This window comes from Telmatherina bonti, assembly GCF_933228915.1.
Source record: "Telmatherina bonti genome assembly, chromosome: 22".
NCBI lineage: Eukaryota > Metazoa > Chordata > Actinopteri > Atheriniformes > Telmatherinidae > Telmatherina > Telmatherina bonti.
Genome location: NC_136631.1, coordinates 9,212,284 through 9,239,090, shown reverse-complemented (window position 1 = coordinate 9,239,090; position 26,807 = coordinate 9,212,284). Strand labels below are relative to the sequence as shown.

At 42.5% G+C, this 26,807-nt stretch overlaps 2 protein-coding genes across 2 annotated transcripts; both read right to left on the bottom strand.

Annotated features, from left to right (window-relative positions):
• Positions 1 to 1,401: 1,401 nt before the first annotated feature.
• Positions 1,402 to 10,201, bottom strand: calm1a (calmodulin 1a). Its single transcript, XM_079262042.1, has 6 exons — positions 10,085 to 10,201; positions 5,587 to 5,617; positions 3,929 to 4,072; positions 3,661 to 3,767; positions 2,800 to 2,935; positions 1,402 to 2,606 (listed from the first exon to the last, which is right to left on the bottom strand). The coding sequence occupies exons 1-6, from the start codon at positions 10,085 to 10,087 to the stop codon at positions 2,578 to 2,580; spliced, it is 450 nt and encodes a 149-aa protein (XP_079118168.1). The 5' UTR covers positions 10,088 to 10,201; the 3' UTR covers positions 1,402 to 2,577.
• Positions 10,202 to 12,265: 2,064 nt separating this feature from the next.
• Positions 12,266 to 26,798, bottom strand: nrde2 (NRDE-2, necessary for RNA interference, domain containing). The gene is made up of 19 exons (XM_079261706.1): positions 26,709 to 26,798; positions 25,563 to 25,668; positions 22,168 to 22,362; positions 21,924 to 22,064; positions 21,469 to 21,734; positions 21,021 to 21,238; positions 20,500 to 20,724; positions 20,179 to 20,368; positions 19,945 to 20,078; positions 16,058 to 16,178; positions 15,766 to 15,938; positions 15,491 to 15,659; positions 15,172 to 15,392; positions 14,585 to 15,065; positions 13,695 to 14,083; positions 13,475 to 13,614; positions 13,229 to 13,370; positions 13,043 to 13,114; positions 12,266 to 12,942 (listed from the first exon to the last, which is right to left on the bottom strand). Exons 1-19 carry the CDS (start codon positions 26,767 to 26,769, stop codon positions 12,817 to 12,819), a joined length of 3,570 nt encoding a protein of 1,189 aa, XP_079117832.1. The 5' UTR covers positions 26,770 to 26,798; the 3' UTR covers positions 12,266 to 12,816.
• Positions 26,799 to 26,807: the final 9 nt, after the last annotated feature.

Genomic DNA, 26,807 nt, shown 5'->3' with positions numbered 1-26,807 from the left:
TAGAAGAACATGAACATTTTAAGAACTTTAAATTAGCATCACAGACATCTTGCACAAACCTTTGTCGATTTCTTCTCAGGATTAAAACTGGAAACAGCTGATATTGACAGATTCAGCAGGTACATCACAGAGTCAAATTCCAGAGACTTAAGTCGTGATTCTGGTATTAAAAGAAGCTGGAATCGTTTCCCTCTTTCAGTGAGATCTGCTGGGACTTTAAGTGGTTTTAAATCTCTTTGGAAAACTCATCTTTTTATGTTGGCTTTCAGCTCCAGAGAGCAGGACCACTAGATCTTCTCTGTCTTATTTTGTCTTTAACTTTGTTGTCTTTATTTTAGTGCTTTTAATGTTGATTTATCTTATTTTACCTCTACAGCACTTTGGTTACTTTGAGGTAGGTGAAAGCGCTCTACTAATAAAATTTTGATTGAAAAGAAGCTTGATGCATTAACAAGAACACCTTCAATATAAGTCTGATGTAAAGAAGCATTAAACTGTAAATGTTGTCTGACTGTTTATCCAGCTGGAGGACACAAGTTTATAATTCCAAACATCACACACACACTTTCTGCTGAATGAAATATATATGTGAAACAGAAAATATCTGTCGCACTGGAAGCCTTAAACTGAAACTCATAAAATACAAAGTAATAATATATAAATACACTTCAGACAGTTACGCAACTCCAGCTACTGTGTACTCGGTCCAACACCTCCTACACTTCTCCATCTTCCCCCTCATCCTTGTCTGATTCTGTTCAGCACTATCTTAGACGCTCTAGTCGCAGGGTTATGAAGCGGCGCTGGATGCTGTGGCCGCATTCTGAATCAAACCTAAACAAGTTTATTTCAGTGAACTTTTCATCGCCAGGATTTTAATCGTTCTACGTCTTCATCGCCAACCTCCCCCCCCCACTATCATCTCCTCAAACTCCCACAGGTTTCTGCAGCCTCTCCCTTCCACCCAGCTCTTGCATGTCTCTGTTGCCTAGCAACTCGTCTGCATTCACATTTGGCCATCCTGAGGAGTCCTTGTGGCACTCCAGATAAACACATAGCTATACGATTTGAAATGCAAGCTGGTGAATATTAAATAGATCCTTTTTTTTTCCCCCAGTTTTTTCATATGAAGAGTAATAAACTTTTTTTTTTGCTTTATATATCATTTATTTAGGTTAGTTGAGCTTTTAAGGAACTGGGAATAACATCAGAACCTGTGTTAACCCTTACATAATGTTAGGTGGGATCTCTCGTTGCACTTTGCTCCCAGTCAGACATCTCTCTCTCTCACACTCACACACACTAAAAAGCTCTGATGAGTCACCTTAGAGCATCACTTCCTCCACAAAATCCTGAATGTAGAGATAAAAGTTAAATCGTCTTCACAAACAACCAACAGCGTCTTAGTTCATGATATTTTATTGGAAAAACAAAATGTAAAGACTAGCATGTACAACTTGGAATGCAGATCAACTGAACCAAACAGAACAGCTGGACCGGGCCGGGCCTCGCTGCATACACACACACACGCGCACACACACACACACTCGCGCACACACACAAGATAGAAATGCTGCAAAGCACCGACCCTGTCCCAACTAATGTGAAACACACCCCTGTACTATTATACAGGCACAGCCTTTGAGGCAATATGCAATACCTAGACATGCTTCAGTAAGAACGACCCAATCTTTATTTTTACTGTGGTATAAATGTGTGTAAACCCCCAGCTAATACTCGTACTGGTAGTCATGGTAGCATACTGATACTGATATTGCCTCAGTTATTGTACTTGTATTTAATCATCTTTTAAACCCACCCAACCCCTCCAATAGTCTAAGACATACCCACTGCTGAAGGGCCTCGAGTCTACGCCCCACCCCAGCTTCCCCCCCCCAAAAAAAGGTAAACACACAGAGGATTAAGTGAGTAAACTGACATGCCAAAACACAAGATCTAAAATGAGTTATTGTTTATTCCATTTTAAGGTTTTTTCTTAAAAATATCTGCCATCACTGACTTCATTTAGGAAAGCAAACCAATGGTTCACTCAATTCCATCTCTCTGAACCACCCTTCCCTCCCTCCCTCCGTCCGTGGGACTCAGGCCGACCTGAGAACGAACAACAGCCCTCCGCCACTGGGCTCTCGACAGCAACCCATTTAACGCTGCATGCATGGAGAACGGGGGAGGGGGGGGACAAAGGGAAGTTATGGAAGAAAGGCAATTGGCCAGCCCCAATAATCACATCAGGCAGATGGAACCAGGAAGCAGAGGAGCAGCGGCCAAAGCAGCCAACTGCACGGGGGCTGCTTGTCTAACAAGCTGAAATCTGATTGGGCACCTCAGCGCTGGGGGGTGGGTGGGGCAGGGAATACAAGCCAGTACATGCAGATTAATTTAGGTTTGTTTTTGTTTTTTTTCTTTGTCTTTTTACCTTTTCTGAGCTTGTTAATATGGACAGATTTTCAGTTTCCCAACATTCAGTTAAAATTTTCTATACAGAACAGTATGATTATATGTAGATTTTTGCAATAAGAGGTAAGTGAAACATGACTGTCTTAATGTGAGCCCAGTTCATTTGGCGGTCATCATCTGAACAAACTCTGTGGAGAAAAAAGAGAAAAAAAACAACAACATAAGCAACAATATTTACATAGTGTTCTGCAAGTACAATCAAATTTAGGATTGATTAAACAATCTCCAATGATTTCACACGTTTTATAACAACAACTCAGAGGAAGTGTGTGTCAACGTTAATGAAGAGGTTAAATCTCTAGACAGATGGAAATGTCATACCTTCATAGTTGACCTGTCCGTCTCCGTCAATGTCGGCTTCTCTAATCATCTCATCTACTTCCTCGTCCGTCAGCTTCTCTCCCAGGTTAGTCATCACATGACGAAGCTCTGCTGCACTAATATATCCATTGCCGTCCTGATCAAGACACAAACACGCGAGTTTAAAACAAAAAATTAAAATTATCTACACCATCCAGACAGTACAGGCAGTTTCTGCAGATCTCAATGTTTATCTAACGCCTTTCACTTAAAGCTACTTGGCAGATACTTAATGGACACATTACCTGTGATGTCAACGCATTGCTTATATTTTATAAATGGACTTCAATCTCCAACTAATACTGGCACTTGCAGAAGTGGTAGTACTTTGATACCAAAGGTACCTCAGTTTTTAGGCTTGCACTTAAACATTTATTAAACTGAAATGCCAAAAGACAAGATCTACGACTATTCACTTATTGTCCTAAAGACATGTTCAGAAAAATACATGGTCATCGAAAAGGAGGACACAGATTTAAAGGGAGTAAAGAGCTATCAGAGGTTTTTCCTCAATAATCTGGACGACTTCTAATCTTTTCCAATCATTGTAGTACTTTTCTTTTTACAAGTACTGCAATTCTGCAGATGCAATGCACTATGTCTACAAACTCAATCCTTATTGTGAAGTACAACCAGATTACACCAAAGTGGCCTGATGACAGCAGTGGTAACAACACTTTGCTGTGCTGCTGAAGTTAATTATCTAAAGTTTAATCTAAATGTAGGCTGATTACTTTTTTTCCCATAAGAGTTACACTCCTGACAACGTCATGGTATAGTTCTAAACCAATCTTTTCTAACCTCTACAAGACAACCACTTACCTTGTCAAAGACTCTGAATGCCTCCCTGATCTCCTCCTCACTGTCAGTGTCCTTCATCTTCCTCGCCATCATCGTCAGAAACTCAGGAAAGTCAATGGTCCCATTGCCTGAACAATAATGTAAGCAAGTGGTTACATTTATTAATATTATTTTCAGAGACAAAGAAAGAAGAGAAAGACAAAGAAAAGAAAAAAATAGAAAGAAGAGAAAGAAATAGAAATAAAAAAAATAGAAAGAAAAGAAAGAAATAGAAAGAAAAGAAGCATACCATCAGCATCCACCTCGTTGATCATGTCCTGTAGTTCAGCTTCAGTGGGGTTTTGACCCAGTGACCGCATGACGGTGCCTAGCTCTTTGGTGGTGATGGTACCATCTCCGTCTTTATCAAACAGGGAGAAGGCCTCCTTGAATTCTGGACAAGCAAAAAGACAAGATGACCTGGATGAGAACATACTGATAGCAGACAACAGAATAACACACTACACTAGAACTGTGTGTGAGAACTGACATCATGCTGGAGTTGTAGATGAATAAATAAACTTCAGTGATATCGTCTACCTAGATGTCAGTTTGTTACTGTGTGGAAACCAATGCCAATCTTTGTCAACTGCAGGAGCTCAGTAGATAACTGGAAACGCTGCTGCTGTCAGGCCCCATATCTAGCTTTGTCAGTCCATTAAAGCTGTCTACCACTCTGCCTTCTGATCCACTGACTACCTCTCAAAGAATCAAGCATTTACATCCAGTTCTGATTCCATTTGATCAAAGTTAACAAGGGACGTAAGTAGGGCTGGGCGATTAGTTGGATTTTTCTCAATTACGATCTAAGTTCTCAACGATTACAAAAATAAAAGGGCACGATTATTTTTCTCTCTGCAGTTTCCTCTCCTGCTGTCTTCAGCTGCTAATCGAGCGTCTCTGGCGTTGCAGCGCTGTGCTGTAAACTCCTCCCACAGCCGCTTTGCTTTCATTCAGACACTGTTGCCAACTTGGCGACTTTCTCGCTAAATCTGGCGACTTTTTTTTTTTGTTAAAAGTGACTAGCGACAAATCTAGCTACTTTTACTGGAGTTATTAAGAGACTTTTCTGGTGTTTTGGCGACTGACTTGAAGGCACATATTGTTCTGCAGTTACTGTAAGGAACGAGCAGCGGGAGCCTTTCTCGTCCTAAAGCACTCCCAGGCAGCCAGTCTCAGTCGGCTCCGGCTGCAGGTCAATGTAGAATAACTGCAGTAGGTTGTGGAAGTTCACCTAAACATAGTTTGTACCATTGTCGGTGACAACTGGCTGCATTATTTTCATATACATAGTTCGGCAAGTTAAACACTGTAATATCCCTCTGGGGCGTTACCATAGCAATGCGTTAATCAGCTGGTTCAGATCAGCCGTCTTTTAACAGGTGAATGAGAGAAACGTGCTGCAGCCTGACAGCGGTTGTTTGGTATAAAACGTACGTCGAGGCCAACGTAAAATAGTTCCTATATAAGCGGTAATTAAACAACTCGGAAACGTGTATTAGACGGTTATAATGCGCGACACGAGTCGAGAACACCACGACGCACAGCGTTGTTTATAAATACTGGATAATCGTGTTAAATAATCGAGATCTTAATGTCAGTCAAAATATTCGTGATTATAATTTTTGTCATAATCGAGCAGCCCTATTAAATAGGAAAACTGCTTTTTTCTTGTGCTGCCATCGAGGTGATTTAACAATGGGGATTGAGGAGAAAACTAGTTTTCCAAATACTGATAAAATTCAGTACATCAAACCGTGTAGTAAAAAGCCTCCTTTCACTATGTCCAATAATTTCACTCAAACAGGATTTATTTAGCTTACAAGGAAGTATTTGTGTCATGTCAACCAAATAATTTAGCCTACTAAATGTAGAAAAAGGCAAAATGATGTTTGTGTTTTATCTTACCAGCGATCTGCTCTTCTGTTAGTTGGTCAGCCTTAAAAACAAAGAAAAATCCTTTTAATTCTCAAAATTATATATAAAGTTAAAGTTGGGATGAAAATTTCCTGCTTTAGATCTAAAACGGGCTTATTTATCTTTATAAATCCAAACCTGCACTTTCTTCCAACCAGCATTATCAAACTACAGTTATAAGTCAACAATGGCAGGAAACATGACAAGTTTTTACCTTAACGGTGCAAAACCAGCAGCTTTAAAGTCATACATTGACACCAGTAACAACGTTGTGACAGTCATATTAAACCATTTGCAGCAATATATATCTGTGTACAACCTTTATATCATCAAAGTGAATATCTGTGAGATCTGCCACCAGTTTCACAGCCTTTGGTTCAGGTTTTTTTGGTCCTCTGGCTCCACCTGCCCTTCCATCCAGCCTCAACCCTGCACCTCCTCTGCGCTGCTTTAGGTCCACTCTCTCTCCTCCTGCACCTCCACCAACTGCAGCCGGTTTCATGGTCAGCCCATCCAGTGCCCCGCGCACCATCACCAAGCCTTCCGCCAGACACTCTGCTCGCTTGCTGTTCTGGACACCATGTTTTTTAACCTCTGCCAACTCTGCTTTGGTTCTCTGCAGGCAGGTCCTCAGGTCCTGCATCTCTCTGACAAGGTTGTCCATGCGGCTGGATGATGTGTCCATCAACATCTGCAGGAAGGCTCTGTAGTTCCTCTCCTGCTGCTGAATGAGCTCCTTGTAATAAACCTGTTGATCATCCAAGAGGTCATACACTGTTGACAAGCTCACCAACTCATCCTCTGCTGGGTACATGGCAACTTTCTTAGGCAGCACGGCGAAAGAAAAATGGCAAGACGGGCAGGAATTGTGTGTTAAGGTGGGAAGAATGGGTGGATGATAAAAATAATGGCTAGACATCGATCAATTGCTCCCGATTTATAAAAACAACAGAAGACGCAGCCAAATGGCAGCATGAGCCTTCTCTCAACAGTCACATAATTTTATAAATGGAGAAAAACAGTCAAATTAGGTGTTATTAATCCTTCTGGGTAGGTAGACCACAAGATGAATGTACAAACTGTGAAAATGTGTCTGGATGATCGTCAAACTCGTCTTTCAAGCCTTCCAGTGCAGATGAGTGATAGATGACAGCAGCTTTTAAAATCCCCTGGGAGAATCAAGGCTCAGCAGGCTGGACTGACCTGACAGGTGATATTTCTTCAGGTAGCTGGATGACGAGTTGCTGAACAACCAGTCCTTCTGTTGACATTGTCCAGGTTACTTGTTCATCCATCTGTCTCTCAATAAATCCATCTGGATATCCAGCTTCCTATCTTTCTGGCTGTCATGCAGGACTGTGGGTGTACATGACCAGATACTGTCTTTCCTTCTTTGCATCTGACTTCAGACACGTGAAGCTGTGGACATCCCCACTGCCTCCACATCAGTGAGTATTAGCCAAGGCGTGGATAGTGAATACTTTGGTTCTCTTTTCATCTGTCCAAAAGTTGTACAGTAAAGCTGCATGCAGAGATGACATGTCCACCACCTGCAGCAGCTCAGCAGTTGAAGCGCCTTACATGAGTGTGTGCGCATGCAGAGGCCAGGAGGCCAAGCCAGTGGAGGTTCGTCAAACATGTCAGGAAATTGATTTAAGGTGTGTGACAGTAACAGAGTCCAGACTGGGGGAGGTCACAGGAGTTTTATGTGCATCTACGTGTATATACCAATCTGTGGCCTGTCGTCTCATGACTACAGTTGCAGCTCCTGGGGAGGATCGGTTGACTGGTCATCTGGCCTCCCAGGCAGCATCATGGATCACACCAAATGGACCCCTCAGCAGGGCCTTTGTCCTCACAGTTACAGTGTCACATGAAATTTCCTCAAGAGTTTACAGAACCCAGTTATAGTTTGTTTAAAGTAAATGAGCCAAACTGGATACCAGTCTCCTTACAACCACTTGATTCAACAGGTTACTGGAAGTAATACAAGTATGCAACCTCACTAGATGTTCATGGGGAGAGATCTAGTTGTTAGCATGATTTAAATCCACATCACACAAAGTGAGATCTGTCACTAAAATACTTCAACATAAAATATATGTAATAATTGTTTTAAAAATGTGTGATAATAAAGACAGACCTGTTGTAGTTTGGCATCTGAATCACCAATAAGATTAATGACAGCAATACTCTCCTTGCTTTCTCTTGAATACAGAAACATGCTTGATATACAACATGGAGTTGGTTAATTATGCTTAAATCTGTATAGATTATTTTCCTTCTCACCAATAACAAAAGTACTTTGAACAATCTGGTCCATCAAATAAACTAAAGAAAAAGGGTCTTAGAAAACAAATAATAATTTGCACACTAATATCTTATTTTGTATTATTATCATTTATTGTTCATTCATATAAACTGACAAGATAATGGTCAAAAGAGAAGTTTAAATTACAAAAGGCATTGGTATTGCAAAACACAGCACACAGGAAGCTTTTCATAATTGATAATACACTTGTGCATCCACAAAGATATGTGAAAACAGCTGATTGTTAACAGGCTGCTAACCCAACAGTATCCAGGCAAAATTACTCTTCTGACGGTAAGGTCTGGCAACAATGACCATGTTCATGTTACAGAAGATACGGTAAGTCAAGGACATATGCTTTATTTTCACAGCCTAGATGCCATATAGCTGAGTCTTCTACAGACAGGATTAAGCCGTAAGAATCCAAACAATGCATTGTTTTGTTTCCAGTGCAGTCATCCAATGCCTCACTTCAACACTGTTTTAACTAACCAAAACAAGTTTTTCAGCTTGATACATATTTTTTTTTTTTTTTTTTTTTTTTTTTTTTTTTACACACATCTATATGACAAGTATTTCTTAATCCAAATGTCTCCACCTTACCTCCTGTGTTAATTTACTTATATCGTACGTGTTCAAAAAATATTAATCAGAAGCCTGTAAAGGGTACACATTACCCATCCAATCATTTCCTTATCAAGTTTATATCAAGTCACTGTGAAAACTTAAGTGAATTAACATATATGCGGTTTCTACATGTTTCCAACCTAACAACTCAAACTAAAAACAAATTACAGTTCAAGTGCTTTTTTTTTTTTTTTTTAGCTCTTTCTATCATAATCAAACACATTGCATGTCATGTGTACATATCTAAAGACCACCTAAAGACTTCAGCCTTCTAATATGTAAACGTAACCTTAAATAAAATTTAAAAAAAATACAGAAATAAGATCGCTAACCAGATTGCAGATGTCTTTAGAAAATTTTGTTTTCAGTGAAATTAAGTACATTAGTGACAGTGACTTAAAAGCCCTTTGGTTAATTTAATTCTGTCATCTTATACAGATAAATGCAAATAACTACACAATGTGCCCGACTGACGAAAGCCAGCATAAGCAATTGCAATCAGGTGGTTAATAATACTTGAGACAGACCTAAATGAATGTTGTCCATTTTGCAGATTCACTACAACAAGACGATAAGAGGAGCTTTATCCAAATGTGTAGTTTTCCTAACATATGGCTGTGATTAAAATGTTGATCAAACATAAGATAGTTCCTTAGTGGAGCTGACCATCTGAAACTTGTTTGTATGCCTTCATTCTTAGGGAGTGGCAACTCTACAAACTACACTCCCCAACCTTTCCCCTTAGCTTCATTCATCTGTAGAAGTGTCATACCATCAAATTACCATTATTAGTAATGAAAACATTAACTGATAAGTTATTATTACCATAATACTTGTAATGTTAACAATACATTAAACTGATATATGACCAAGTACCCGTTTAAAAAAGAAAAAAAAAGAGGAAAGAAAAATCACCATTTTTTTTCCCAACCATACTGATCTGGTTACATGTGTAGTTTCTTATATTGTTACACATAAAACTTTCCAAGCAGTAAATGACAATTGTGGTGGTAAATTGCGACAATATGACTCCAGTAACGATGTACTATTCACAGACAAATCTTCAACCTTTACAAGTTTAGCTGAGGACTATACATACAACAACAAAAAAACACGCTTACGGCTTATTCTGGTACAATATACTGCTACATTTCTCCAAGGAAAAGCGTAAAGTTGGCTGTCAAACACAGGAAAATCAGTCATCAGGGTGTATTCAGCTGTGATGCTAACAGAAGCAACCAGAAGAGCCGCCACAACTTACTACAGATGCCACCTGTAACAACTACTACACGTTTGCTTAGGGTAACAGCAGCTATATTTACACATGGTAGTTGTAAGTAAGCCAGTGAGATAAGCTTCTCGCCCGAAGCGATGGTTGACATTTTAACGCTACAGCGTTAGCAGCTACCAGTTAGCCACCAAGCTAACCCAACGTGTACTTCCACAACGACACACCCCCGGAAAAGACATTAAAAGCTCATCATTTCTAAAAAGTTAACTGAATTCTATTTCATTTCAAGCCCAACACATCAGAGTTGGTTAAATACTCACCATGGCTGTGTGAGATGGGACGGTGGTTGCGCTAGCGCTACGGGAGAGAGGAAATGGACGGTCGCCACTGAATGAGGCGGGCGAGAAAGGCAAAACACTACTGTACGAATCACTGTATTCCTCCGCAGTGTGGGTAGGTCCGTTTTACCGCTGTACGCTCACATGCATACGCAGGGGCGCCAACAGGAATTTTGCGGCCCTATGAAAGAAAATGGCATAGACCCCACAGCTTGATCGCACATTTTAGATTTTTGTTTTTGCTTCAATTTAATTTAATTCAACTTTAATTATATAGCATCAAACCACGGCAATGCTATCTATTCAATTCAGTTTTCAATTAAACTTTATTTATATAGCGTCAAATCACAGCAATGCCATCTATTCAATTCAATTTTCAATTCAACTTTATTTATACAGCCTCAAATCACAGCAATGCCATCTATTCAATTCAATTTTCAATTCAACTGTATTCATGTAGCGTCAAATCACGGCAATGCCATTTCAAGACGCTTTACAGACAGAAGGAAAAAAAAAACCATAATGAAAGTCAATTCATAATAGCCTATATAAGGAAACCAACAGATTGAGTTGGAGGGGCGATAAGAGAGAGAGAGATAAAGAGAAAAAAAAAGCTCAGTGTATCAGGATATGTCCCTCAGCAGTCTAAACCTATAGCAGCATCCCAAGCTATAGAACTTATCAAAAAGATAAGTCTTCACCCTAGTCTTGAAGGTGGGGAGGGTGTATGCTTCCCTAACACTAACTGGGAGCTTATTCCACAAGAGAGGGGTCTGACAGCCAACTACTTCAAGTCAATTTTTTTTTTTTTTTTGACCCTTCATGGGGCAAGTGACTATTTTTGATCACTTTGTTTCCTTTCATATTCAGCATGAAACAATTTTTTTTTGTTTATGTAACAACAAAATGGAGGTCTTGGTTCATACCAGAAGGACAATTTTAGGTTAAAATGTCTAATTTGAAGGTATTCCATTGAGTGCCCTATAAAGGGTTCAATCACAGTGCAAAAATTAAACTACGTTATTTTAATATAAATGGTTTATCAGTTTATATTTCTGCTATATGTAATTACAACCTTTGAAAAAAATGTTATTTTTAATGAAGGTTTAATGATTTTCTTATATAGTTTGTACATCTTTTCGGGCCCCTATCAAGTCATGGGGCCCTTACAATCTTCCTAACTTTTCCCCCCTCTGTGCATACGTGATTGGCATTGTGCGCGTGCACAAGAAAGTTAACAATTTATTTGGATTTTGAAAACCCTTTTTTTTTCTAAAATATGATTAACTCTTAATAGACAAATTCATTCAGGCAATTTGAAACGGCAAATCACACAGATGACACCTGGAAAGCAAGTCCTATTTATTTAATAATATTCAAATTTATCTCATTCCCTCTATCTCTTAGGATCAAATTCAGTCTTAAGGCGAGGTTTTCTTTCTATACATGAGCCTGACTAACATGGCAATTTTTTGATAGATAACATATTCCACATAAAGCAATTTATTACAAAGAGGACTACTTTAAATGAAAGAAACATAATGAACGACTGTCGTTATAGTATGGCCTTGCAGTAAAACAAAACACATTTAATAATAGATTCACAATTTGATGTAACTACTTTCATCTACAACTCCACGCGCCACGTTGCTTGCAGTTACATTGAAACTGACGGACTACTTTGTGTTACACCTACTTTTATTAAGGCGGAAGAATACACTCCACACGTCGCAACTGACAACGTTATGAAGTCTGTAGATTTGTTTTTGAAACGGGGTTTGTAATTGGACGACACAGACCTGCAATAGCCGAACAATGTACCGAGGTTTCTGATTGGCTTAGGAGGATCTGCAATGCGTCAAACCGTGGCGCGGTAAAAGACGGCAGAGGGGGCGCATTTCCACAGCCACTGCCTGACAGCACAAAAAGAGGGCAGGCGACAGGTCTATAGGTGTGCAACAACACACCTGTCGCAAATAACTACGTAAAAAAAAAAAAAAAATAAAAAAAATTAAACGTTTAATCACATAATTAAACGTAATCTTTTATGTTAAAAAATACAATATAAATGTTACATAGAATTCTCACAAAATATAATTAACTTTTCCTGCCACTGATCAAAGTGGAGCTGTCAATTTAAATTAATGATGAAAATAAATAAAAAAAATATCAAGAAACTACGTCCAAGATTAAATATATTTTTTAATAAAGTAATAAAATAAAACCCTGATCCCAGCTTAAAGATTTACAAATGAAACAAGTTTATGGTTTTGAATTACAAATTCCCAACTAAAAACTGACAGATATGACTCCAGCGGCAGTCTACTGATATTTTTGTTTAGATTCATCCTAAAATAATTAATATATTCATAATTCATCATAAAATATTTCTTTCATTAGACTCCACAGTACGCTCTCCTATATGAACAAGGTTAGCAGTTTCAAGTTTAGTATTCGACTGGATATCTTTGGGTACCTCACAAAAATACAAACACATTTATTGATTAAAAAAAATAAAATCAGGCGCTACAACAAATGGGCAATAAATCATTTTAGAACAAAACATTCAAAGGACATTTCTGCTCACCTGTAGATTTTTCAAATTTCTTAACACCGAAGCTTTATTTGTGTTAAATGGTTTTGCATTCAAGTGTGCTTCTGTGTGACTTGTTGCAAGTATAGGAAGTTCTTTAATAACATACAAGTATAAATCTTCAGTCTTCTAGAAGTATATCCAGCTCTTCTAAAGGCAGTCTCAGTCGCAGCTCTTTCTCCATCATTAGATCTACGAACTCCTGTAGATGCTCAGGAAACAGCTGCACAGCATCCATATACAGATCCTGAATAAAACAGATGTTTTTAGTTTGCACATTGATTAAACTAATGTAAACACAGATCATGTGTTGCTGGAGAAAAATCACTTTAATATCTGTGCCTCACCTTTACCCAGGGGATGTTTTGCAAGGCCTTGTAGAAGATCCCTCTGGCTTTATCCACTTTTCCTTCTGACACCTACAAATTTTGATGCAAACAGATGATATAGGCACATGACACCTTAAAGCTTTTTGTTTTATCAGTTGTATCACTGCTTTAAGATATCAGATTTAGTGTGAAATTATGTCTCACCAGGAAGTAAATGTACATTCTCCACAGTAAAGGACAGTGAACACCCCTCTCTGTTGCTATGGCACCTTCAAACAGGCCACAAATTCGGTTGCTGAGGCCATTCTCCGGCAGTATGGGCAAACCTTTATCATAACAAAAACTCCTGCAAACAATAAATACATGCAAATAACTTTTTTTCCCCTCTTTACTCAATACAAGGGTCTCTGATCCTGAGATCTGGTTGTTTTGGTGTTTTTACATGTTTACCTCTGAGCAGCATCCACCAGCTGCTTCCTTTGCTGTTCAGCAACAATAGCAAAGAGGCGTGGTACCACGCTGTCGTTGTCTCTGGTTACAGAGTGAAAAAAACGTCGAGCCCTGCCAGCGCTATGGTAACTGTTCTCCACCTGAAATGAAGGTCACAAAAAAACTCAAATAAACAAGTAGAGTTGAAATTTTCACCTGTGAGGATTTTATCGTGGCTTACCTGCACGTATAAGCTCCACAAAGGAGCGTTGCTGGGCCAAGCTGAGAGCGCTGAGGTGAGCGCTTCTCTTAGCGTCGCCAAGGGAAACAAACCGATGCTCTTGTGGTACTTCAACAGTGCTGCTTGCTGGACAGCCAACGCCTCACACTCCAAAGCTAACTGTCTGACAGCTGTTGAGCGCCTTGCTTCAGCGTATGAACAACTGGTTTTCTCATTACTGTTCATCTGTTCCTCAGATGTTAGTTTGCGATGCAGTTCCTCCATTTTTTCTTTGGCCTTGTTGTAGATAGCAGCAGCTGCCTGGATGTTCACTGTGAGGTATTGGAACAGGGCATAGCAGCCAACAAGACCTTTCACACCCAACTTCTCCTCTTGCAGGTCTTCATGTCCTAATCATAAAACCATAAGAAATTAGTCCAAATAACTTTAACATTTGAATGTATTTTTCCTTGTTATACTTTTAAGCTTAAAACAGTTCATTATTATTGTACAGAAATCATTTCATAGAGTTTAACAGGAGACTTGAAAAGGTATTTCAGTATTTCAGGTCCAGGATGTAGCGAACAAATAGCATAAATTAAAAAAAAAAAGACAACTAATTTAATATGCTGTGAAACAAGTTTATGCTTTCCAAGCCACTATGTAATATGTTTTAAGCAATCATTTGATATGAAGTAATGAAAACAACTTGAATAAAAATATATTCATGGTGGACATCTACCAACAGATTTCCCTACATGTTCACACTGGAACCTAAACACTGTGCAGAAGGTTGTGTACTTCATGTATATACTTTCTCATTTTAAAACTATACCTCAACGTATGGAAACATAACAGGCCTAAATAAGCAAACCAATGAGAAGAGACACAAAATTTGCTAAAAAATTAACCTTTTTTGTCTCGAGGTTTCCGGATGTTTTGCTCCAGGGCCGTCAGGCTGGTAGTCAGAGCTTGTTCATAGGATCTCCTGGCTTTCAGGATAGAGACCAGAGAGAGGGATGAAGAAGATGAAGACGATGTTCCCTCTGCGAGCCTGGTCAGAATGCAGACAGCCGGTGATGTTGTCACATCCGTAAGTTGTCTTTGCTCTTTTGCTTTGTCCTCCACTTCCAACTGGGACCACAGCAGGCAAAGACGGCACAGAGAGGGGCTGCTCAGGCCCTTTGCTCCCCCCATTGCCGTGGCTGTGGAGAACACTTTGCGAGCCTCATCCAGGTTGTCCAGCATCCACTCCAAATGGGCGTACTCCCGCCACAACACCAGTGATGAACGGTTTTCCGGCTCTTTGAGCAGCCGCTTGGCAACTCGCTTGCTGGTCTTCCCTTGAGTGCGAAGACGCTTTTTATTACCGCTACGCAAACATCGCCACACCTAACACACAAATACATATAAATAAATAAATATGTCTAAATGCAAGTGATGATGATGATGAGGATGGTGCTTTTCATTATAAAGTTCTGATCCTTAAAGAACCCACCTTAAGTTTCTCGTACTGGATTAAGCTTAGAGACAGACAAGCTCGGTGGTGAGGAGGAAGAATAGGCTGGATCATGCTCAACACGTTGCTGAGGAACTTCTCGCCCTGCTTCCCAAGCCCCACCCACTTCCTTGTTCCCTGGAGGGTGGTCATGTGACCTACAGAGCTCACCCCAAGGTCAGGCAAGTCATAGGAGGTCAAAGGATGCTGGGGCTCAACACCTGCACAGTAGAAGGGATCCATGTCTGTTATTTCCTTCAAAGCAATGCAACGTTTCAAAACAGCTCATTTATTTTACTGATGACTTTTTTTTTTTTACCTTGAGTGAGCAAAGAAAGGTTTTCCAGAAGTAAATCAGGCTGGTGGGTAGCAGAAGGCACAGAGTCCACAGGCAGACCCAGGAAGGACAAGAAATGTAGAAGAAGTTGGAGCTGAAGCTCCGGTGTCGGCAGGCAGATCAAGGATGAACCGATGTCATCAAACAAAACCTAAAAGTAGAGGGAGCAGGGAGTGGGATTGTCAAACAAACATACATTTAATTTCTTTAAACATCCTGTAAATGAAAAAACACTCAGATGTATGAAGAGCCAGCACCTGTCTGTCAGGGTCCTCACAGTCTTCCTCCGACTGACCCTTGGTTTTATCAGGTCTCCACGGCAACCAGTGGTCAGCTTCCCGAGACGACTCCACATCCAGCCAGACTGTCCATCTGGGCTGGCTCCTGTCCCTCACCTCCTCTTCATCCTCTTCCTCCTCCTCCTCTTCTTCTGCGGAGACACCCACACCCACATGTTTTAAGCCATCCAATCACCGATTACATCTAAACAACAGACATTAAAGCCGGTTTTCAGCTATAAGGATGTGTGTGTGACTGTGTGAGCTTTACCTTCACAGGGTTGAAGCCACCCTCCGCGCTCCTGCTGGAGCATCCAGGCTTTCCAGCCTCTGGCTCCCACCTCCCCAACTCTCGCTTCTCCGCTGTCCCAAAACGGCTCAAAGAACTCAACCTGTATTTAACAAGTAAACTTAATTACTTAATCAAAGCACCAAATTAAAACCTAAATATGAATTAATTGATAAACTATACAAATAAAATCTAAGAAACTTTATTTGTTTAGCACTTTTCATACAAAAGTATATCAAAGTGTTTAACAACATAAAAATAAAAAACAGTTTCACACTTAAAAACACACACACACACACACATTACCCACACAAGCACACAACCCAACTTTTCCTCTGAACATTTATGCCAAAATAACAACTAATAACTTCAGTACTCTGTCTCTATATCTGACTTCTATATCTGGCTTGACTCTGCTGCGAAGAAACGACATCTGGGGAATCCGTCCATGTCAGGAGCCGCCCCAGGAATGACCAACAGAGACACAGTTACAGGGAACCTATGGGCTATTATTTCCCAGCATTCCTTTCATGGGGCAAAAATGAAAATCTGTGATACATAGGAATTTCTGACAGCACATCTAAATCTAATGCTTTCCATGTACAAGAAAATCTTAAAGTATGATGTATGAGAAGGACTCTGTAAATATAAACTAATTACAAAAGAAAATTTGTTTCATTGTTGTTTGAAATGACACTTCATAGGAAGAGAATGCAGACATGGCATGCTTCATGTCCTGAATGTGAATTACTTTGCCATCAACTGGTCAAAGTGGTCTTCAAACATGATCCCAAAACACAGATGGAGACTAATTCTAATTTTGTGACAGTTACATGCGACCTGTGGAAAGTTACAGTTTTAGTTCCCCCTAGTGACCAAAATTTTAATTTAATTTAATTTAAGTTCATTTTTGGGGTGTATGTAGTCTGGGAGACTTGGATGATAAAGATGGAGTCTCGGATGGTACTGCCGATAAAAAGCACTCAGTGTTACAGCTTTTTTATTGGGGGGGGGGGGGGGGGGGGGGGGGGGGCTATGTAAAATGCTTTAGAAATAATGATTGATACACTACTCACATAAAGTTAGGGATATTTGGCTTTCAGGTGAAATTTATGGAAAATGCAATATGTTCGTGCTACAGTGATATAATATCATAAAAGTAAGACATTTAAGTAGAAGGATTGGGTCCCTGCTTTTTGCGGATGACGTGGTCCTGTTGGCTTCATCTGGTTGTGATCTCCAGCTCTCGCTTGAGCGATTCGAGGCCGAGTGTGAAGCGGCTGGGATGGGAATCAGCACCTCCTAATCTGAGACCATGGTCCTCAGCCGGAATAGGGTGGATTGTCCTCTCCGGGTCGGGAGTGAGGTCCTGCCTCAAGTGGAGGAGTTTAAATATCTCGGGGTCTTGTTCACCAGTGAGGGAAGGATGGAGCGTGAGATCGACAGACGGATCGGTGCGGCGTCTGCAGTAATGCGGGCTCTGCGCCGGTCTGTCGTGGTGAAGAAGGAGCTGAGCCAGAAGGTGAAGCTCTCGATTTACCAGTCGATCTACGTTCCTACCCTCACCTATGGTCATGAGCTGTGGGTCGTGACCGAAAGAAGGAGATCTCGTATACAGGCGGCTGAAATGAGTTTCCTCCGCAGGGTGGCCGGGCTCACCCTTAGAGATAGGGTGAGGAGCTCGGTCATCCGGGAGGGGCTCAGAGTAGAGCCGCTGCTCCTCCGCATCAAGAGGAACCAGTTGAGGTGGCTCGGGCATCTGGTCAGGATGCCTCCTGGACGCCTCCCTGGTGAGGTGTTCCAGGCACGTCCCTGTGGGAGGAGACCCTGGGGAAGACCCAGGACACGCTGGAGGGATTATATCTCTCTGCTGGCCTGGGAACGCCTCGGGATCCCCCCCGCAGAGTTGGCAAATGTGGCTGGGGAGAGGGAAGTCTGGGCTTCCCTGCTTAGGCTGCTGCCCCCGCGACCCGACCCCGGATTAGCGGCAGAAGATGGATGGATTTAAGTAGAAGGATGCACTACTGATTTCCTCATCTCAAAAAATTCATTCAATACAAAAGGTAACAACAATGGTAGTTACACCACAACAAAAAATTTGAACGTCTCAATATCTCGTCATGTGCCCTTGAGCATCAATTACAGCTTGACAACGACGTCTCATGCTGTTCACAAGGCAACTTATTGCCTGCTGAGGCATGGCATCCCACTCTTCTTGAAGGGCAGCCCTCAGGTCATTGAGGTTCTGGGGTGCAGGGTTTCGAGCCTCTACACGACGGCTCAGCTGATCCCACAGGTGTTCAATGGGATTCAGGTCTGGAGAGAGTGCAGGCCATTCCATTTGAGGTACACCAGTCTCCAACAGCCGTTCCCTGATGATGCGGCCTCGATGAGCAGGAGCATTGTCGTCCATGAAGATGAAATTAGGCCTGTGCTGTTCATGTAGGGGCACAATCACTGAAATTAATGTTATTCAGGTAGTACGGGCTTGTCACTGTACCATTCACAAAGTGTAGGGCAGTTCTGTACCAAGTGGACACCCCTGCCCACACTGTAACACCGCCACCACCAAAAGCTCGCCTGGTGACAACAGTGGCTGATGCATAGCGCTCTCCCTGACGTCTCCAACATCGTTGCCGGCCATCATTTCTGCTCAGTGTGAATCGACTTTCATCAGAGAACAGCACTGAGGCCCACTGGTTCCTCGTCCAGCGTAAATGCTCCCTGGCCCATGCAAGACGAAGATGCCTGTGCCTGGTGGTGTGGTCAGGTACCCGTGCAGGTCGTCTAGCACGCAGACCACGCTGATGGAAACGGTTTCGAATGGTCTGACGTGACACTTGGGTGCCTCTCACCTCTTAAACGTGCCTGGAGTTGAGTGGCATTCATCATCCGGTTTCTCAGGGCAGTGTTCACAATGTAGCGGTCATCAGCACGGGATGTGGCCAAAGGACGTCCACTTCTAGGCCTTTCTGTGACTCTTCCAGTCTCTCGATATCTCTGTTGCAACCTGCTGATGACACTCTGTGACACTCCAAGCTCAGTGGCCACTTCTGTCTGAGAACGTCCTGTTTGAAGCATCGCAATGGCAAGGGACTGTTGTTCCATTGTTAGGTGTCGTCTTGGTCTCATGATGTCAAAATGTGAACAGCATGATGAGGACAACTGTTTAAACACCAGCTCTAATTGAACCAGGACATTTATTGGTCAATTCAAGGATCACACACCTGCCGTGATTTTGCCGTTAAGCTCCTTGTTAGAGAACAGCAACTTGTGCAAAATTTATTGAAACATTTAACAGTTGGACATGTGCATTTAAAAGCTTAGAGAAGATCACATTAAGTTCACCTGTACAGGTTTGAATGCATTTTAGGCTTGTTGTGAAATTTCACCCAAAAGCTGAATATCCCTAACTTTTTGTGAGTAGTGTAAGTACATGTGTCACAGTTATATATGAACTGTGTACTTTTACACTTCTGTGAACTACTATGCAAGTAAAATCGATTGTTTACTTGGAAAAACTCAGTGCAAGACAGTGCAAACATGTTCATGCACTTTTCATATTTATAAATTCGTAAGTTATATAATATAATAATAATGTATTTAATATAATAATTTATGATAATTTATTTAATATAATAAATTAATAAATTCTATTGAATTTCCCTTTGGGGATTAATAAAGTTTTTTTTTTTTTCATTTTCATTCATTTATTTCTACTAATGACTGCAGTATTGTTTAAAAAGAAAATACGGGACAGTTTTAAACAATTAATTTTCCTTGATGGTGACTGTAATGTTTATAATCTTAAATTATTCCACTAACAGAACATCAAAAAGCAGGCGTATTTTACGAGGATGCCTATTTACCTGCTGCTTGGTGGACAGTTTGCACACGCTGTCAGGTTTGAAGAAAGTAAAATCAATCATGGCTTGAAAAAGTGAAATCGCCTTCTCCGAGTGACCCGACTGACGCAGGAAATGGCACTGCTGAATGAAGATATCTGAGGAAAGAAAGAAATAAATGGAAAACATATGTGACTGCCATCTACTTAACAGTAAACAGAATAGGAAAGCTGAATAAGTAAGAGCTAAACAAATTACCCAACATGTCCTCCTCAGTTCCTGGTAGAGCTGGATGAGAGACCATGCTGCCATCTTGCACTGCACTGAGCGTGCTCAAACACTTTCCATATGCAGAGTTGACTTTTGTTATAGTAAAGTTACTAAAGTAGCTCTGAGTAAAGAGTAGATACTGCCTCCACAAGGAGGCACTGTTTGGATGCAGAAATACCTGAAATGTGACAAATGTATAAAACTGTTCAGAGACTTGGAATGCCTATAAAAACAAGAACTACTATGTTTGTCTCTACATGTAGTCAACACTGAACAGTTGTCCATCATAAAACATTACTGGAGTCTTACAAGTTTCTTCCATTCTTTAGCCAGAGCTGAGGGTTCCCAGAGCTCCTGACAGATCCGGAGCCTCTCCAGCTGCAGAGCGATGCAGGTGGGGTTGGTGGCCACGGCGCGCTCCGCGATGCTTAGCTTTTTCTCCAGCAGCGCTCTGTAGGAGGATTTACGGTGCTCAGCTGTATCTCCATCCTGCTGCTCCCTCTCACCTCCAAACATTTCTGCACTCAACTCATCCTGAAGGAGTGGTAAAGTTTTAACAGGAATAGCTTATTTTCCTATTCTCCTTACATAACAAAGTGATTAATTTAGTACCTGTGGACAGTACAGCCTAATAAAAAAGATATGCCATTCCGAACTTTTGAAGTTGAAAGATTATTCAGAAACGTTGTTCCAAATTATAACTTATAATTATATATAACTAGAAATCCAGTAAATGAACAACAATGAAGTGCAGACATACATGCCAACACATTTCCTACAGGAATACAAAAGCAGAGTATTAGTACATAACACAAATACAACCTTCATACCTGGTATTTTATGAACTGTATCCACAGCTGTGTATCTTCTGGCTGCTCTCGGAGCCGTCTGTTAAACTCCTCAGTCCTCCCAGTCAAAAGGGCAGTGTACTCCCCTGTTTGTGTTTCCTGTTTCTGCTCATCCTGCTGTCCTTTCCCCTGCAGCCAGAGGGCTGTGGATGAGTCGTAAACTCCAAGTGGATTTACAAATGACGTCTGCACTCTGTTGGCTGAAATCAAGCATTAAAGTTTGGGTGTTGTTTATGAAAACTCCAATTTAATAAATAAATCTAAGTGCATATAATTCCTAGTAACTGAATTCCCTTTATTACTTTAATTCTTATTAATCATTTCTAAAAGGATATTTCTGGAGCATTTATAGTGTAATATCGCATTTTTCTTTGTTCTTATTTTAGGACAGTAATATTTACTGTCAGTACTCTTATTACTAAATCCTTACCTGTCTTTTGTGTTTTGCTTTCCCCCTCAGCATCACCCAGGGCGAGGAAGGAGGTTGAGGTAATGGCATCTCTGCTATCAGGAGTCAAAGGTAATACAGGAACAGGGGGCTCAGACCGAACCAGCTGTCGACTGGCTGCAGAAAAGTATCTGTCTGATGCTTTTTTACTGTCCCCTTTGTGTTTCTTTTTTGTCTCTGAATCCTCCCAGCTGATTTCCTGCTTGCGAGGGTCCAGACCCAGCGTGGAGTTGCCTTTCCTCCTATACCTGACACACACAGTTTCATAATTGGAATAGTAGTTCATGCCACACACAGCAATCCACAGAATTATTACCAATCTTAGAAGTGAGTCATGTTGGATGTAAACATATGAAACACATAACTGGTCAGAAAAAATCCATTCTTGCAAAATATTTTGATATTTTTGTCTTATGTTCATGCAAAATGTGTGCTACCTGGCTACGTCTCCTCTGTACAGCGACTTGTAAGTCCAGTTGGCTTGGTCTGGTTTACGGTCAACACAAAACGGCTGCTCTGTGGGTAACTTTAGGTCATCTAACCAGGAGAAGCAACTTGCTAACGGGGAAACCAGGGGTCTGCAAGGACGAACACCAACATGTACAGAAGACAAAGGCAAACCAGTGACATAATGTATAAAATTAATCATCAATGATCTGTGATGTCAAAGTTTTCTCTTGCCTTTCTGCCTCTTCTTCCCTTTTGAGATCACTGGGGAAGATGGTTTCAGAGTCAGATCCACTGCTGCTGGAATATCTCCCACTCTTCTTTTTGTGCTTCTTCTTTTTCTTCTTCTTCTCACTCTTCTTTTTCTTTTTTCTTGGTGGCAAATCATCACCTTCCTTTTCCTCAGAGGAGCCAACATCCCAACCAATACTAAGAAATATGTATATGTACAAACATGAATTAGAATCAAACAGTAAAGAATAAACACTGAACCTGTTTCATACTAAAATAAATACTGACTACAGTAAGTTTTAAAACAGTATAATAACTTGTCATAAGTTGAGAGTCTTTGAGTAGTTGGACTCTAAGAATTTATTAAGGAGTAAAACATCTTCTGCCACTTATCCGGGGTCGGGTCGCGGGGGCAGCAGCCTAAGCAGGGAAGCCCAGACTTCCCTCTCCCCAGCCACATTTGCCAACTCTGCGGGGGGGATCCCGAGGCTTTCCCAGGCCAGCCGAGAGATATAATCCCTCCAGCGTGTCCTGGGTCTTCCCCGGGGTCTCCTCCCAGACGGACGTGCCTGGAACACCTCACCAGGGAGGCGTCCAGGAGGCATCCTGACCAGATGCCCGGGCCACCTCAACTGGTTCCTCTCGATGCGAAGGAGCAGCGGCTCTACTCTGAGCCCCTCCCGGATGACTGAGCTCCTCACCCTATCTCTAAGGGAGAGCCCGGCCACCCTGCGGAGGAAACTCATTTCAGCCGCCTGTATACGAGATCTCGTTCTTTCGGTCACGACCCACAGCTCATGACCATAGGTGAGGGTAGGAACGTAGATCGACGGGTAAATCGAGAGCTTCGCCTTCTAGCTCAGCTCCAGAACAAGACCCCGAGATATTTAAACTCCTCCACTTGAGGAAGGACCTCACTCCCGACCCGGAGAGGGCAATCCACTCTATTCCGGCTGAGGACCATGGTCTCAGATTTGGAGGTGCTGATTCTCATTCCAGCCGCTTCACACTCGGCCGCGAATCGCTCAAGTGAGAGTTGGAGATCACGACCAGATGAAGCCAACAGGACCACGTCATCTGCATAAAGCAGGGACCCAATCCTGAGGTCACCAAGCTGGATCCCCTCAACACCTCGGCTGCGCCTAGAAATTCTGTCCATATAAGTTATGAACAGAATCGGTGATAAGGGGCAGCCTTGGCGGAGTCCAACCCTCACCGGAAACGAATCCGACTTACTACCGGCAATGCGAACCAAGCTCTGACACCTGTCGTACAGGGACCGGACAGCTCGCACAAGGGGGTCCGGTACCCCATACTCCTGGAGTACCCCCCAAAGGAGCCCCCGGGGGACACGGTTGAATGCCTTCTCCAGGTCCACAAAGCACATGTAGACTGGTTGGGCAAACTCCCATGCCCCCTCCAGGACCCCAAAGAGGGTTAAAGAGCTGGTCCACTGTTCCGCGACCAGGACGAAAACCACACTGCTCCTCCTCAAGCCGGGATTCGACTATCCGGCGGACCCTCCTCTCCAGGACCCCTGAATAGACCTTACCAGGGAGGCTGAGGAGTGTGATTCCCCTGTAATTGGAACACACCTTCCGGTCCCCCTTCTTAAAAAGGGGGACCACCACCCCAGTCTGCCAATCCAGCGGTACTGCCCCTGATGTCCACGCGATGCTGCAGAGGCGTGTCAGCCAGGACAGCCCCATAGCATCCAGAGCCTTAAGGAACTCCGGGCGGATCTCATCCACCCCCGGGGCCTTGCTGCCAAGGAGCTTTTTGACCACCTCAGCTACTTCAGCCCCAGAGATAGGAGAGTCCACCCCTGAGTCCACCAGCTCTGCTCCCTCATGGGAAGACGTGTTGGTAGGATTGAGGAGGTCTTCGAAGTATTCCCTCCACCGACCCACAACGTCCCGAGTTGAGGTCAGCAGCTCCCCACCTCCACTGTACAGAGTATTGATGGAGCACTGCTTCCCCCTCCTGAGCCGCCGGATGGTGGACCAGAATCTCCTCGAAGCCGTCCGGAAGTCTTTCTTCATGGCCTCGCCAAGCTCCTCCCATGCCCGAGTTTTTGCCTCGGCAACAGCCGAAGCCGCACGCCGCTTAGACTTTCGGTACCCATCAGCTGCCTCCAGAGTCCCACAGGCCAAGAAGGCCCGATAGGACTCTTTCTTCAGCTTGACGGCATCCCTCACTGCTGGTGTCCACCAACGAGTCCTGGGATTACCGCCACGACAGGCACCAACGACCCTACGGCCACAGCTCCGGCTGGCCGCCTCAGCAATAGAGGCATGGAACACAGCCCATTCGGACTCAATGTCCCCCGCGTCACTCGGTACATGTTAGAAGCTCTGCTGAAGGTGGGAGTTGAAGCTCGCTCTGACAGGGGACTCAGCCAGACGTTCCCAGCAGACCCTCACAACACGTTTGGGCCTGCCAGATCTGACCGGCTTCCTCCCCCACCACCTGAGCCAACTCACCACCAGGTGGTGATCAGTTGACAGCTCCGCCCCCCTCTTCACCCGAGTGTCCAAGGCATGTGGCCGCAGGTCCGACGATACGACTACAAAATCAATCATTGAACTGTGGCCCAGGGAATCCTGATGCCAGGTGTACATATGGACACTCTTATGTTGGAACATGGTGTTCGTTATGGACAATCCATGACGAGCACAGAAGTCCAATAATAAAACACCATTTGGGTTCAGAGAGGGGGGGGGACCATGCCTCCCAATCACTCCCCTCCAGGTCTCACTGTCATTGCCCACGTGAGCATTGAAGTCCCCCAGCAGAACAATGGAGTCCCCAGAAGGAGCACCCTCCAGCACTCCCTCCAAGGACTCCAGAAAGGGTGGGTACTCTGAACGGCTGTTCGGTGCATAAGCATAGAGAACAGTCAGGACCCGTCCCCCCACCCGGAGGCGGAGGGAAACTACCCTTTCATCCACCGGGGTAAACCCCAACGTGCAGGCACCAAGCTGGGGGCTGATGAGAATGCCCACACCTGCTCGGCGCCTCCCACCATGAGCAACTCCAGAGTGGAAGAAAGTCCAGCCCCTTTCAAGGGCACTGGTTCCAGAGCCCAAGCCATTCGTCGAGGTGAGTCCAACTATATCTAGCCGGAACCGCTCAACCTCGCGCAGAAGCTCAGGCTCCTTCCCCACCAGAGAGGTGACGTTCCACGTCCCTAGAGCCAGCTTCTGCAGCCAGGGATCGGACCGCCAGGGTCCCCGCCCCTTGCTGCCACCCAGCTCACATTGCACCGGACCCCTACGGTTCCTCGCGCAGATGGTGAGCCCACGGGAGGTAGGAGTAAAACAATGATTAATAATATTGAGAAAGACATTGATCTACAGTGTCACATGCTCAAACATGCAATGCAAAATGAGTGGTACCTTCCATCCCTCTTGTTTATGTTCTCTGTGGTCTTCTCTAAAAACCGGTTGTGAAGGGAAACTGCACCCCCGGTCTGAAAACTCTTATTGTTCAGCCAATCTAATTCTGTAAAGAGAATGAACATAAAAGATGTTGTTGGTATCAGGACTGAGGGATCACGATGTATTAGTCTCTACAAGTGAACAGCAATTTTATATGAAATCAATCAATCAAAACTCTGTTTTTAGAGCACTTTCACTTACCTCAAAGTGACCAAAGTGCTGTTCAGGTAAAATAAAACAAGTCAACTTTAAAAGCACTAAATTAAAGACAACAAAATAGTTAAAAAAAAAAAAAAAAAAAGACCAAATAAGACAGAAAAGACCTAGTGGTCCTGCTCTCCGGAATTAATAGCCAACATAAAAAGATGAGTTTTCAGAAGAGATTTAAAACCACTTAAAGTCCCAACAGACCTCACCAAAAGAGGGAGACTATTCCAGAGTTTGGGGGCTGCTGCAGAAAAGGCAATGAAAGCACCATACCCTGGTAATGCAGAGGATGCATGCATCCAAAGCTGGGAGGTGATAAGTCCAGCAGTAAAGAAAATTCTAGTTCCTTCAAAAACCAAAAAGACTTTCAAACAAGTCAATGCATAACTCTCATATCTCTGTTTTAGAAGTGTATGTGAAAGTCTATGATAGGTGCATGGTCCATGGGTTTGTGGGTGAATGAAGTTTGAATACTAATAAATAATACACTAGTGTCTGGGAATTCACTAATTAAACATAAGTGATGTGGTGAACAAGTAGCTGAATACATCCCAGGAGCTAAGGATTAAATTAATTTAGCATGCAAAAACAAATATGATAGCTAATGGTTGAAATAACATAGGGAATCACTTTGCCATTCTTTTCCTTGGTTTTCATGTTCATATGCCCATCTTAGATGGCATAGACAACACCTACACTTCTTTAGGCAGACAAAAACAGAAAAAATAGTAATATTAGGGGTAAAAACTTCCATCTAGCTTCTGTCATTAATAACAAACTGACGTTGACGCGGTCAGTATAAACTTGTTAACATGTGTTAAAAACTATGTCCTTACGATGAAGTGTTTGTAGGAACATGATCATTTAAAAGCAGGCGTTATATTAAGGAGTGCTCACCTTTGGGTGATTCGTCAACTTTGTTTATAGCTCCTTCGGCAAAAGCTGGAAACAGAGCCATGATGTCGCTTGTAAACAGTCGCAGGAAAATGACGTCAA